The 13,824-nt window shown below is 43.4% G+C and overlaps 1 protein-coding gene across 1 annotated transcript in view; it reads right to left on the bottom strand.

Moving 5' to 3' along the window:
• LOC145409543 (uncharacterized) overlaps positions 1–13,824 on the bottom strand; it is a 147,216-nt gene that overhangs the window by 69,507 nt on the left and 63,885 nt on the right. Inside the window, exons 3-4 of the mRNA XM_080279930.1 lie at positions 984–1,204; positions 222–332 (exon numbers count right to left, since the gene is read on the bottom strand). Of these exons, the coding sequence (XP_080136056.1) occupies positions 222–243 (22 nt within the window). The 5' untranslated portion in view covers positions 244–332; positions 984–1,204. The remainder of the gene's footprint in view (positions 1–221; positions 333–983; positions 1,205–13,824) is intronic.

Below are 13,824 nucleotides of genomic sequence, written 5' to 3'. Positions count from 1 at the left end.
ATACCTCTCTATTCCCACCATAATATTTGGTAACTGCTATGTTTGTATTCTTTCAGTACTTCGTGTCATCTTTAACTCTGTATCTATCTATCTATCTTGTACTCATCTGTCTATCCCTGTACCCATCTGTCTATCTGTCTATCTATCTATCTTGTACTCATCTGTCTATCCCTGTACCCATCTGTCTATCTGTCTATCTATCTATCTGTCTATCTACTCACCTCCCGTGCTAAGACACAACATCCTGACGGTGACACCCTCCTCGTAGGGTCCTATGGGGCCTTCCAGACGCTGCCCTGACTCGTCCTGAATGCGGGGGAAGCCAGCAGGGTCTGAGGGCGAGAAGAGAGGGCTGTGAGGGCTGAGCAGGGCTAGAATATGGTCTGGGGAGGGCTGGGGAGGGCTGGGAAAAGGTAGTAGGGCTTGGAGTGCTGGGATAGGGCTTATGATGACTAGTAAGGGTTGGAGTGGGCCGATAGGGCTTAGGATAAGGAATGGTTAGGGCTTTTAAGTAATGGTGAGAGGCTGGAGAAGGTTAGGGTAATCTTGTGAGGGGGAAGTAGGGCTGATATAGGCTTCTGGGTGCCGGATAGGGCTGCGTAGGGCTGGAAAGGCGTTGAGGGGGAGAAGTTAGGCTTATTGAGAGCCAAGAAGGACTGTAGAGGACTGGGGAGGCCTTGAAAGAGAACTGAGGGGCTTGAGAGTGGGGTGAAAAGGAGCTGGGAAAAGAGATAGCTGAATACTCGTACAGCTTGGGAAGGGGTTGGGAAGGGCTTGGGATGGGACTGGGTTGGGTTGTTGAGCTCTGGTGAGGGGTTGGAGTGTGAGATGAAGGGCATGGGAGGGAACTTGAGCAAAAAAATTATATGTTTCAGTACTAAGCCAGTATTATTCATTTTTTTGCTTCCTTCCAAATAATTTCGTTGTGGCAAGAAGAAACATTTATATATCAGCGAGTTAATGGCAATGAGGAGACTTCTTACCTTTGACGGTCAGTGTTATGCTCTGAGACCAGCTGGGGGATGCTTTGAAGTGCACCTTACACCTGTAGCTTCCCTCGTCTCTACCTCTCACGTCCCTAACCACCAACTGGCCGGGGGAGCTTGTAGAGTCGAACCAGGCCCTCTGCTCAACACCCCAAGCTTCCTCATCACCCCACTGCTGTCTTCTGCCGGACCCTCCCTCGCGGCCCCTTGAGTCATAGCTGTTAGGGAAGAAAGGAATTTATTATTATCATCATCTAGCTCACACAGAATAATTTCTCTCTGTCGCTGTCTGTCTTTCTATAGCCAGATGCCTTAAGCCCTAAAGGAGTGGTCACAGATGAATTGCTCTTCACCCTGTCCTCTTCCATCACCATCTCTCCAGCTCACACCTTCATATACCTCTCTATCCCATTGTTCCATCTCATCCTCAGTCTCCTTCCGTCCCTCCACCACACATTAACGCTCCTAGTCAGTACCTTCATTCTCCATTTTCATCACATCGCCAAACTATCTCAAGGCAGTCCTGAAATTTCCAATCAAATCAGCATCATCACAACGCTCCATCATTTTCTCATTTCTGTCTCTCCGCTAACTCCACTGGCATCAGCCCCGCAATGCTCCATCATTTCCTCATTTGTCTGTCTCCACTAACTCCACATTCTGTACTTAGTACATCATCTCCATTTCATTTCCACTCCTCTCACCACAAACATGAGCCTAGAATCTACTGCAATTATAAGCCTTCAGCAAGCGAAAGTCTATATCTTATTGTTCCCCCCACAACAACTTTCACTAACTTCACCATCGATCAGACAGACATTAGCTAAACAACATCAAACTCCCTGACAACTAGTACCTAACCAGCATCCCTGACCACGAAGCACGTTAGCCTGTTCCCTAGATTTTAGTATTCGAGTTTGTAAACGGCCAGTAGAACACGGTTGGATTAATTCTGCTTCAGGCTCTAGGTACGTGTATCGGTGGCTTGTACACACACACACACACACACACACACACACACACACACACACACGGTAAAATTGTTTGTAGGTAAATAAAACACAAGAGAAATACAGTGAAAATAATTATCAGATGTTGAATAGAGAAAATAATACGAGAGAGAGAGAGAGAGAGAGAGAGAGAGAGAGAGAGAGAGAGAGAGAGAGAGAGAGAGAGAGAGAGAGAGAGAGAGAGAGAGAGAGAGAGAGAGGGCATGTCAGACTAGAACAGGCCATGTCTTGCGATATCACAGACCATGTAGTGTGATCTGAAAGGATGTCTATTTGTGTTGGTCTGTCTATCTGCTGCTGCCTATCTATCTGGCTATTATATCTACTTACTTGTGTACCTATCCGTCTCTACCCTCGGTCTTTATATCTATCTATCTATACCTACCTGTCTATCTATCTATCTATCTGTCTACACCTATCTTTTTCTGTCTCTATCTGTCTTTCTCTCAGTCTGTCATTATGTCTCCTCCCTGACTATCTATCTATATATCTATCTATACATGTCTATCTGTCTGTCTATCGATCTATCTAGCTATCTATGGAACTCGCTGTCTATCTATCTGTCTGTCTATTTTTTGCTTATTTCTTTACCTATATTGGTAATCCTTAATCTCCGTTTATAAATTCTCTCTCTCTCTCTCTCTCTCTCTCTCTCTCTCTCTCTCTCTCTCTCTCTCTCTCTCTCTCTCTCTCTCTCAGGAAAATACTGGGTCGTAAGTTAATATAGACGAAAGGGAAAAGTTGGAAGAAGGATCAAGGAATATGTGAGAGAAAAAGAGGGAAGTGAGAGAGAGAGAGAGAGAGACTAGATAGATAGATAGAGAGATAAGCAGGTAGGTAGATTGATGGATATAACTGAGAGACCTCGCTAACTAATAGATAGATGGATAGATAAATAGATAGATACTTAGATGGGTAGATAGATAGATAGAGGGATAGATAGATAGAAATATACCGAGGTAGTAAAACAGGCTGATAGACAGACAGACACATTAATGAAAATATGACGTCAAGAGGAGGGCGAGGAAAACAAGAGAGAAAGATCTGTTGAAACGAAGACCTGAGCTGCGACGTGAGAAATTAAAGATAGTGAGAGAGAAAGAGAGCAAGACGGAGATAGGAGAAAATATACGAAGGTGGGAGAGTGAGAGAGATAAGAGATAAGACGGGGGAGACGACAGTTAGAGAGAGAGAGAGAAAGAAAGAGAGAGTCACACACTGGTAAAAGATAACTGCTTCCTTTATTTTCTGTCTCTCTTTCTGTCCCTTATGGTTGTGCTGTACTGATAACTCTGTCTCTCTCTCTCTGTCTCTCTCTCTCTCTCTCTCTCTCTCTCTCTCTCTCTCTCTCTCTCTCTCTCTCTCTCTCTCTCTCTCTCTCTCTCTCTCTCTCTCTCGCTGAATCTCCACCATAACTTTCACCAGCCTCACACATTTTTATTTCGAGTTTTGGTTCTCTGGTTTTTAAAGACTCGGGTTTTGTAATTAACCTGGCTGGCTTGTGTTACACCTGGGGGGTTGATGGATAGATGGATGGATGGATAGATAGATAGATAGATAGATAGATAGGTAGGTCTCTCCTTCGTCCTACAGTTCTTCTCCTTCCTCTTCATCTTCTCCACCTGCTTAAGTTTGCTATTTTCCCTCCGTGGTCTCTCCTTCTCTCCTCTTTTCCGTCTCCCTGTCTCTTTCTCTCTTCCTTCTCCCTTTCTCTTCCTTTCCTTCTATCTCTCTCCCTCTCTCCACCTCTCCTGTTCCTCCTCTTATTCTCCCTCTCCCTTTCTCTTCCTCCTCTCTCCTACATTGCATATTCTTTTCTCTCGCCCTCTCCTTTCCCTCTCCTCCCTCCTTAGCCTCTCCTTCTTGTTTCCTCCTCTTACTCTTCTTTCTCCTCTTCCCCTCCCTCTCCCTCTCGCATCCTCTTCGCAGCCTCACCCTCCCTCCTCTCCCTCTCCCTCGCCTCTTTTCATTCTTCCTCTTCCTCCATCAATTTCTTCTCTTATCTCCCATTTCCTCCTCCTCTTTCGCTCTCTCTCCCTCCCCCTCTCTTATGCTCTCTCTCTCTCTCTCTCTCTCTCTCTCTCTCTCTCTCTCTCTCTCTCTCTCTCTCTCTCTCTCTCTCTCTCTCTCTCTCTCTCTCTCTCATTATTCATAGCACAGATTAAGTGGACTCTCAAACTTCAGTCCATTCTATCCATTATATCTCACAGTCCGGAATTTCCCCCGTTGAGACCCGTAATTTTGGTGAGAGAGAGAGAGAGAGAGAGAGAGAGAGAGAGAGAGAGAGAGAGAGAGAGAGAGAGAGAGAGAGAGAGAGAGAGAGAGCGCCCTTCCGTCAGGTCAGCATCCCAGTAATGATATTGACCACAGCGTCTCCCACTCACCTAATTGTCCACCTACACACATCCCACACCTTCTCATCCTCACTCACGCCCTTCTGTGTAATCTCTCTTTTTCTCTTCCTATTTTTCCCAACACCATTTAATTTTATTCAGTTTAAGACAGACCTTGTGGTTAATGAAGCCTTTATCTTACATCAGTCGATAAAAACCTTCTCTGCTTCCCACTTTCCTCTGTTGTCTAGTATTCCTAAGCTGAGAGAGGCTTAGTAGTTTCCCTGTCTAATCTTTTACCTCTTCTACATCTCATTTTCCCTGCTGGCTAATAATCCTGAGCTGAGAGAGGCTTGGTATGTTTCCCTGCCCAGTATTTCGCCTCTTTTGCTTGTCACTTTCCTCTGCTGGTTAATATTCCTAAGCTGAGAGAGTCTTGATATGTTTCCCTAATATTTCATCTCTTCTACATGCCACTTTCCTCCGATGGCTTATAATCCTAAGCTGAGAGAGGGTTGGTAAGTTTCTCTGGCCATAGATGCGTCAGAGAGAAAAGTGACGGACATGCCCTAAGTGTGACGTAGACCTAGTGCAATAGTAGTCCATCTCTTGACCCAGGCTGCCCTACTGTTGACCACTCTTTTCACCTTAACTTGGCCCAGATTTTCGTTATGCAGCTTATTTCACGTAGTTCAGTGGCAGAAAAGGGCAATACTACACCCCCTACATCCTTTCCACAGCACTTCTTCGTAACTAGCATCGTATTCTAGCATTAATCTACTGTTATAACTCAGCATTCAGTATGGAAAGGTGGGAGTTTTAGACCAAGTTAAAGTAAAAAGGATATGGGAATGTCAGCATGAAAAATTGCACCTTTTGACAAGTATTAGTGAGTCAAGATGCTTTTTCCTGGCTCTTTTTCCATCACACTTTTCTTCACACGCACTTTCCTTCGAGGCGTTGGAAGAGTTAGCGAACTTTTACCCCGACCGTACGCTTTAAAACTGCATGCACGTAATGAGGAGGGGAAGGGAGAAAGGAAGTCATTAGATAAGAGGGAGATAACGAGGATAGCGGACGATAAGGCGCCATGATTTAAAGTAATATTACACGCTTCCGAGCCACCGCGATTTTATGTTACGCTTTCCCCTCTTACCGTGATTCCTTCCAGTGTGCGAATGTATCTTTTATTACTACTACTGCCAGATAATTTTCCTCACCTCATCCCACTCCCTGACTATTATTAAGCGATTCTAATTATTTTATTTAGCTTATTGAGGAACTGCCATCATTATATCAGGGTCTTTGTTTTAATTTTTAAGGTGCTAAGACTCTTACACTCACGCTCGCGAAGTGAAGGAGGGTGGTATGTTTTACTCGGCGTGTGTGTGTGTGTGTGTGTGTGTGTGTGTGTGTGTGTGTGTGTGTGTGTGTGTGTGTGTGTGTGAAGGGGGGATTGGGTATATGTGTGTCTATATGCCTGGTATGTATGTATATATGTGTGTGTGTGTCTGTATGTCTGTCTGTGTCTGTATGTGTGTGTGTGTGTGTGTGTGTGTGTGTGTGTGTGTGTGTGTGTGTGTGTGTGTGTGTGTGTGTGTGTGTGTGTGTGAGTGAGTGCAAAGTTCATCAGACTGAGAGAGCCTTGGGGGTAATGACGTCTTTAGTTGTTGTTGATGCTGTCTCACTCCTCACATCACAAAAACAACACACCAGGAAGCAACATATTAAACCTTTCACTCCAATTACTTCCTTACTCTTTTATTTATTTATTTATCTATTCAATCTATTATATTATTTTTCATTTTATTATATCCAACAAGGAGAGTATGTTATCACCCCTGTTTGTTTGTGTGTTTGTATGTCAGCAGGATTATTCAAAAACTAAAAGAGAGATATGGACCAAATTTGGTGGGTAGATAGCCCGTGTACCAGGGAATAATCTATTAACTTTTGGGACCGATCCGGGTCGTATTACAGATTCTGGATCAGGAAAACTTTGCGACACCCTATTCAGTGATGAGAAAACCTTACCCATTATGAAGAGCGGTTTGGAAATTATGCCGCCCTTGTCGGAGAGATGCGCTCCACTGAGTGCCCCTCTAGTTATTTTTCTTACTGGCTTGTGAAACAGGGTGTTATATGTTTGGTTCTCTCTCTCTCTCTCTCTCTCTCTCTCTCTCTCTCTCTCTCTCTCTCTCTCTCTCTCTCTCTCTCTCACAACGTATATTTTCCCGCTCGCTCCCCCTCATGAAAGATTACATGACTACACCTGACACGCACGACAGGATAAGTGTTGGCAGCCCTGACAACACATGGTGGAAATTAGAGGTGGTAGGCAATGATGGAAATGAGAGGTGGTGGAAGTTGTACAGGACAGAAATGACAAAAGCTACTACAATTACTACTACTACTACTACTACTACTACTACTACTACTACTAGTAATGTTGGAAATGATACCTAACTATAATGTCACCTATGTTGGCAGCAAATGGTACTGGAAATGAGATGGTGGTAATGAAAGGAGTTAGAGGAGGAGTTGGAAATTACAGTAAACTATATATGACTGAAAGAAATAGAAAAAAATATATATATATGTGATGGTAATGATAAGTGTTGGAAGTTCTCAGAGTTGGAAATGATTGGTGTTAAAAGGAGAGGTGTTGGAAATGATGGAAATGACATGGGTGACATAATTTTGCTTGATAATGACAACCGTATGAAGGGAAAAAGATGGCCATGACAGATTCTGAATATGAGTATGACATCTGAATGACAACGGGGTTTTTAATATATTTGTAGATTTATATTAATCACACACACACACACACACACACACACACACACACACACACACACACACATCCATCCATCCATCCATCCTTCCACATCCCCATTGTACACATCATCCAAGCTCTCACTCTCTCTCTCTCTCTCTCTCTCTCTCTCTCTCTCTCTCACACACACACACACACACACGAAGAAGCGCAGCAGGGAGAAAATCAAGTAACACACAGAGATCGACACCAAATTAGTCTCCATCGGTAACCGGTTGAGTAATATCCAATATCCGGCATCCGGTTACCCTCTATGACGCAATATCCGGCAACCTCCATATACCTGACCGCCCGCTCTGATGGAATGGGACCGATCCGACCGGCAGATAAAGTCGTAAAATTCGGATACGCATTGAGGGACCGACAGGAGAGAGAATGAGAGAGAAATGAATCGGGTTTTGGTTGTCGTGGAGAGTTTAAGTGGTGTGTGTGTGTGCGTGTGTGTGACAGAGAGAGAGAGAGAGAGAGAGAGAGAGAGCGAGCATATGAACAACTGAAAATTCATGTACTGAAATGTAAATGTATGTATGTATGTATATATGTACAGTATGTGTATGTGCGAGTAAGGCTGTGATTGCATGGCTGCGTTAATGTTAATGAATGTACATGAGATGAATGTGTGTGTGTGTGTGTGTGTGTGTGTGTGTGTGTGTGTGTGTGTGTGTGTGTGTGTGTGTCAACGTATAATCCCTGAACGTATTTAAATGCAGCTGTGGAGGCGTGAAACAGTACAGCGCATCACGACATTCATTTGTTTCTGAAACACATACGTCACAGGGATGGACGCCATGTTGTTTGTTGACATCCTGGGGTAACAACACACTCACATTATTTAAGTTACAATGACGATATTTTATAGACGTAAATTTTAGGGATTCGTCACGTCAGAGGGAATTTTAGGGAAGCTTTCGTCACTATGCACCTGCAGTATTAAGGGCATTTTAAGGAAGCATTTGTCACATCATTGGGTCATCAGTTCCGAGTTTTAGTGTCGCTAGCTCCGAACTGCCAGGGATCGAGCCTTGATGGTGGCAGCTGGTACTCGACACACGGTAGAGGATGAATAACCCGCCTCGTGACATCTACCCCTATTTTTACCTATACCTTTTTCTTCGCTTTATATATAATTTCATCTTGACCTTCCTCTGGCCCTCCCACTCTGGCCATTCCACCTTTCCTTAATCTCGTCGCCTCTTGAACCAGGATGGGACTGCAATCTGAGCACTAGATCTCCTTCCTCTGCTCTCTCTTACCTGGCTTCCACTTCACGCCTCCCTTTGCTCTCCTCTTTCTCTCTTTTCTGCCTTTTCTCTCCTCTTTGCTCTCTCTCCTGCCTGAGTCCGCTTCACACCTTGGGATCTCTTCCTTTTCTGTCTTCTGTCTTCTCTCTTTTCCTTTCTCGCCTTTCTCTTCCCCTGTCTTCTGTTGTGTCTTTTTCTTCTCTTGATTCCTTCGCCTCTCATCATCCTTATCTTTCCATTCGTTTGCTGTCCTTCTTTCTCTTCCTTTCTTTCCTCTTCTGTTCTCTTGTCTGTCTTCTCCAATTTACCATCTTCATCTTCTTTTCCCCTTTTCTTCGTATTTTCATTTCTTATCTTTTTTCTCCTCTTCTCTCGCTTCCTAAACTTTCTCCTCATCTCTTGTCATCTTCTTTCCTTCCTTTTTCCTTCGGTCACCTTGCTGTCTCTCCCAAGTAGCTCCACCTCACACCTCTGATCTCTTTTCATGTCACCTTTTTTCTTCATTTTTTCTTCTCACTTCCTTGTGTGTGTGTGTGTGTGTGTGTGTGTGTGTGTGTGTGTGTGTGTGTGTGTGTGTGTGTGTGTGTGTGTGTGTGTGTGTGTGTGTGTGTGTGTGTGCCTTACTATCTTCTAATTCCTCAGTCTTCCCTCACTCTCACTATCAACAACAATCTCTGTCTTTCCTCTCCTCTTCAGATAACTTACTTTCTCCACGCTCCTTCTGTTCCAACCAATGTCCTCCTCCTCCTCTTCCTTTTCCTCCTCCTCCTCCTCCTCCTCCTCCTCCTCCTCTCAGAATCTGTAGTTAGTCGCAGCCTCCACTTGTAGAAAATGGTGAGCGATTTAATGCGAGATACTTCAACTTATAGCCTTTTCTGCTCTAGAATTTTAGTAGTAGTAGTAGTAGCGGTGGTGGTGATGGTGGTAGTAGTGGTGGTAGTAGTTGTAGTAGCAGTAATAGCAGTAGTAGTAGTAGTAGTATATGGCTGGTAACCCAGTCGTTGGCGTGTTTGGGGCCAACGGATTGTATTGTGAAGGTTAGTGTTAACCCTCACATTACTACTCCAAATGTTGAACTGTATTACGAAGACTGGTGTTGATCTTCATAATATAGTCTCTAAATGGATGGAGGTTATGTTAGGTAGTAGTAGCAGTAGCAGTAGTACTGGTGGACATGCTGGTGGTGGTGTGGTGGTGGTGGTGGTAGCAGTGATGGAAGTAGCAGTAGTATGAAACCCCACACTCATCTAAGCATGAACCTAGTGTACTGCAGGCTAAAATTACCCCTCTCCTGCAATCCACCATCCTCCTTTCGGGGATAGAGAGGGACTGAAGTAACGTATAATGTTTTGATGGGAAAGAAGGTTAGAATAATGAATTAATGAAGGATTCGTTTGCTTATAAATCACTCTTTACCTTCTGGGAATGCATCAGTGCTCATATATTCAAGTTTTGTATATTAGCTCATTTTTGTCTGATTTAATTGATTAGTATTTGAATTATTAATCTTACATTTTCCCTCCTCGATTTGTGAGTTTGGAGTATTTTTCGTGAAGGCTGTTAATATCTGTCTATCAGGATCTATCAGGATCTATCTATCCTGTCTGTCTATCAGTCTGTCTGTATGTATGTACCGAGACTATTTGATCCTGGAGACAATGGCTGGGAACGATTCTCCTCTAAGCCACTCTGCCCTCCGCCATTAGTCTGCCCTTCCTCCAACTCACACACCCATCATTCTTTCCCTCCATCTCATCCTCGGTCTCCTCCTCCTCGTCGCTCCACCCACCTTATTCCCATAAACTCTCCTAGTCAGTCTCTCCCTCCATTTTCTCCACAAGATCAAACCATTTCAAGGTACTTTCAACTAAAATAGAACTTGATTGTGTCATCAGAATTCTCGTAATATAACTTGTCTCTCTTACCCAATAGAAGCCTTATCTTAGAGAGAGAGAGAGAGAGAGAGAGAGAGAGAGAGAGAGAGAGAGAGAGAGTTTAGGATCCGTAAATTTGTCACTGTACTCTTGTTTCCAATCGGATAATACCTTGTCATCCTTTGCTGGCTTCCTTCTCTCTCTCTCTCTCTATCTCTATCTATCTATCTATCTATCTATCTATCTATCTATCTATAAGGAAACAGTTTAAGAAGAAGAATTTCAATCAGTCTCTTCACCGCTCTCCAACAAATACCACCAACGTGTCACAATACATCCCACGTAATACCACTATACCAGTCCTGAATGGTATAGCCCTGGCATATCTCAGTATTGACGGTTCGATGTTAGTGCCCAGGTGGTGATATGCGACGGTGTATGAAGTCGTATATTCGTGCAGAGTAATGGTGGGACTCAGGTAATGGGTTGCGTAGCCTTGTGTGTTTGGGGGGTGGGTGAATGGGAGGGTGGATGTGTGTGTGTGTGTGTGTGTGTGGATGGTGGTATGTGTATGTATGTATGTGTGTGTATATATGTCAGAGAGAGACACGCACACACACACACACACACACACACACACACACACACACACACACACACACACACACACACACACACACAAATGGATGGATATGTAGAGACAGAAAGGAGCGGAAAATAGAAAAATAAAAGGAAGAGAGAGAGCGACAGAGACGCGAAAAAGACAGAGCGACATGTGAATGACGGCATTGTCGAAAGACGGCTGAAAGAGAGAGAGAGAGAGAGAGAGAGAGAGAGAGAGAGTCAGGCCGGGTGGGAATGCGATCGAATAAGAGAGAAAAGAAGTGAGAGAGGGGGGGAAGGGAGAAAGCGAACCCTGTGAGAAAATGCATGTGAGAGGGAACTAGAGCTGCGTGTGGAGAGAGAGAGAGAGAGAGAGAGACTCAGGCAGTGAGGAAAGGATATCGAATGGAGGAAAACAAAAAAAAAACAGAGAGGGGGAAAGGAGAAAGCGAGGCGTGTGGGAAACCGTGTATGAAAGGAAGATGAAATAGTGTGGGAAAGCATCGTAGAGAGAGAGAGAGAGAGAGAGAGAGAGAGAGAGAGAGAGAGAGAGGGTACGAGGCTTTGGGTGGATCAGCAAAGGTTTCCAATAAGACTTTTCACACTCTCTCCCTTGATAAATAAACCAAGCCTTATTTCTCTCCCAGGAAACTCCAGAAGGCGAGGCAGCAGGTAGAAAAGGCTTGTGGGGGCTGTGGGCGTCCTAGGAAAAAAATAGGAGGAAATAATACTAAGGAGGAATCTTTTATAATATATTTTTTTCTGCAGGGTGAGGAGGAAAGTAGGATTGAATTTTTTATATGTTTCCTAGGAGTGAGGATAGATAAATAGATAGATAGATAGATAGGTAGATAGATGAGTTAGGTAGATACAGGTGGATAGATAGATAGATAAATAGATAAATAGGTAAGCAGAGAGATAGACAGATGGATAGATAGGTAGATGAACAGATAAATAAATTTTTGTACCATATGCTAAAAAAATTAAATTTCTCCTCTCTCTCTCTCTCTCTCTCTCTCTCTCTCTCTCTCTCTCTCTCTCTCTCTCTCTCTCTCTCTCTCTCTCTCTCTCTCCTGTTTGTCTGAGCCCAGGTTAAAAAAATCAACTACACGTCTTTTAAGTCACAAAAAATAAGCAGAAAAAAATAGTGTTGGCTTTTTCCTTTTATTTAATTAGAGAAAATATTTAATACTAGATCGTACTTTGAAACCTTAATGTATTTCGCTAAGTGATTTATTTTACCTCACTTTTTTCAAATTATGTTTCTTGGCTTATAGTTTTTCCAATGAGGATATAATGTCGGCCCTCTTTTTTTTTTCCTCCTTTCTTCCACCTCCTCGTTTTTTCGTTACAATAAATGAGTGTATAAAAATGATTTGCCTTTTTTTTTTTTTTGTCTTGACTCTTTTTCATAAGCTACAAAGCTGCATAAAAGAAAAGTAAAGAATTATTCATATTTGTATTTTCTGCTTTTAATATATTACCGTATTCCCATTCTGGCGTTCATTGACTGGTAATATTAAAAAGACTGGATCACCCTCACACACACACACACACACACACACACACACACACACACAAGGCCCCAGAAGTCAGCCATCCATACAGAGCCCCAGTATTACCCTTCCCTTTGATCTACAGACGTCGATGGCTACCCAGACTGAGCCTCATCCCTCCCCTCACATCCCACGAGGCTTGAATGGAAGGAAGCTGCTCAGATGTGGCCTGTGCTCTGCCCCCTTAACGTGGCAGAGTTTTTTTTCCTTTTTCCCCTTTTTCCCGTTGTTTTGGTGATGGAATGAGGCTATACCTTGGTTCTGCATCGTTTAATAGCTCTTCTTCGTGACTAGCATCATTACTAGTGTTAATCATTCGGTACAGATGGGCTTTCAAGATGAAGAGATGGTAATTTTTGGCCAGGTTGAAGGGGACGTTTGGGCTGGGATGTCCTCTGCCGCCTTGCTGTATTTTCATCGCTATTTGTGTGTGTGTGTGTGTGTGTGTGTGTGTGTGTGTGTGTGTGTGTGTGTGTGTGTGTCTGTGTGTGTGTGTGTGTGTGTGTGTCTGTGTCTGTGTCTGTGTCTTTGTGTGTGTGTTCAGTGCTATTTACTGAACTGTAGAGAGACACATACTGATTCTGTGAACTACCTCTAACTCACCCCTCTCTCCCTGCATATGTGAATAAATTAAAGACGTTAGGAAGTTCGTGTTTCTGGTAGTAACTTCAAGGATCACCTGTGTGTGTGTGTGTGTATGTGTGTATGTGTGTGTGTGTGTAGATGTAGATCACTTGATAGACAGATAGATAAAATTGATAAGTAAAATTTCCTGAGTTGTTTTTATCAGAGAAGAAAATAATTCCTTGTAGGGCAGGTGAGGCGAGGCAGGTGTAATGGAGACCAGCGATAGAAATAAATCCTTCAGCGATAGAAATAAATCCTTCAGCGATAGAAATAAATCCTCCAACGATAGAAATAAATCCTTCAGCGATAGAAATAAATCCTCCAACGATAGAAATAAATCCTTCAGCGATAGAAATAAATCCTCCAGCGATAGAAATAAATCCCAGTGTGGTGGACGGGTAATGGTGCATGAAGATACTCCCATTCACACACATAAACCACTCTCTTTAGACGACCACTGCGTTCCTTCGATTCTCCTTTATTTTTTTCATATAAACACAGACGGGGACCAAATTTCACCTTATTATACCTCTTCTTTTCATCTTCCTCGTATGGCTTAACGTAAAAGTCTGAGAGGGGTGTGCTACGTATCTCTACCCTAATTTTTCTCCGTGAAAGTTGGGTTGAAACAGGGATGTGTCATGTCTCCATGGTTCTTCAGTCTGTACATGGATGGGGTAATAAAAGAGGTACAAGGTAGGGTAGTGGATGTTGGAGTGGCCCTGGTGAGAGAGGATAGTGTTTGGAAACTCCCT

Source organism: Coenobita brevimanus, chromosome 81, assembly GCF_032717465.1.
Source record: "Coenobita brevimanus isolate Jiangsu-jjx chromosome 81, ASM3271746v2, whole genome shotgun sequence".
Lineage (NCBI taxonomy): Eukaryota > Metazoa > Arthropoda > Malacostraca > Decapoda > Coenobitidae > Coenobita > Coenobita brevimanus.
Note: the sequence above shows the minus strand (reverse complement) of the source record. Positions and strands in the feature narration are given on the sequence as shown.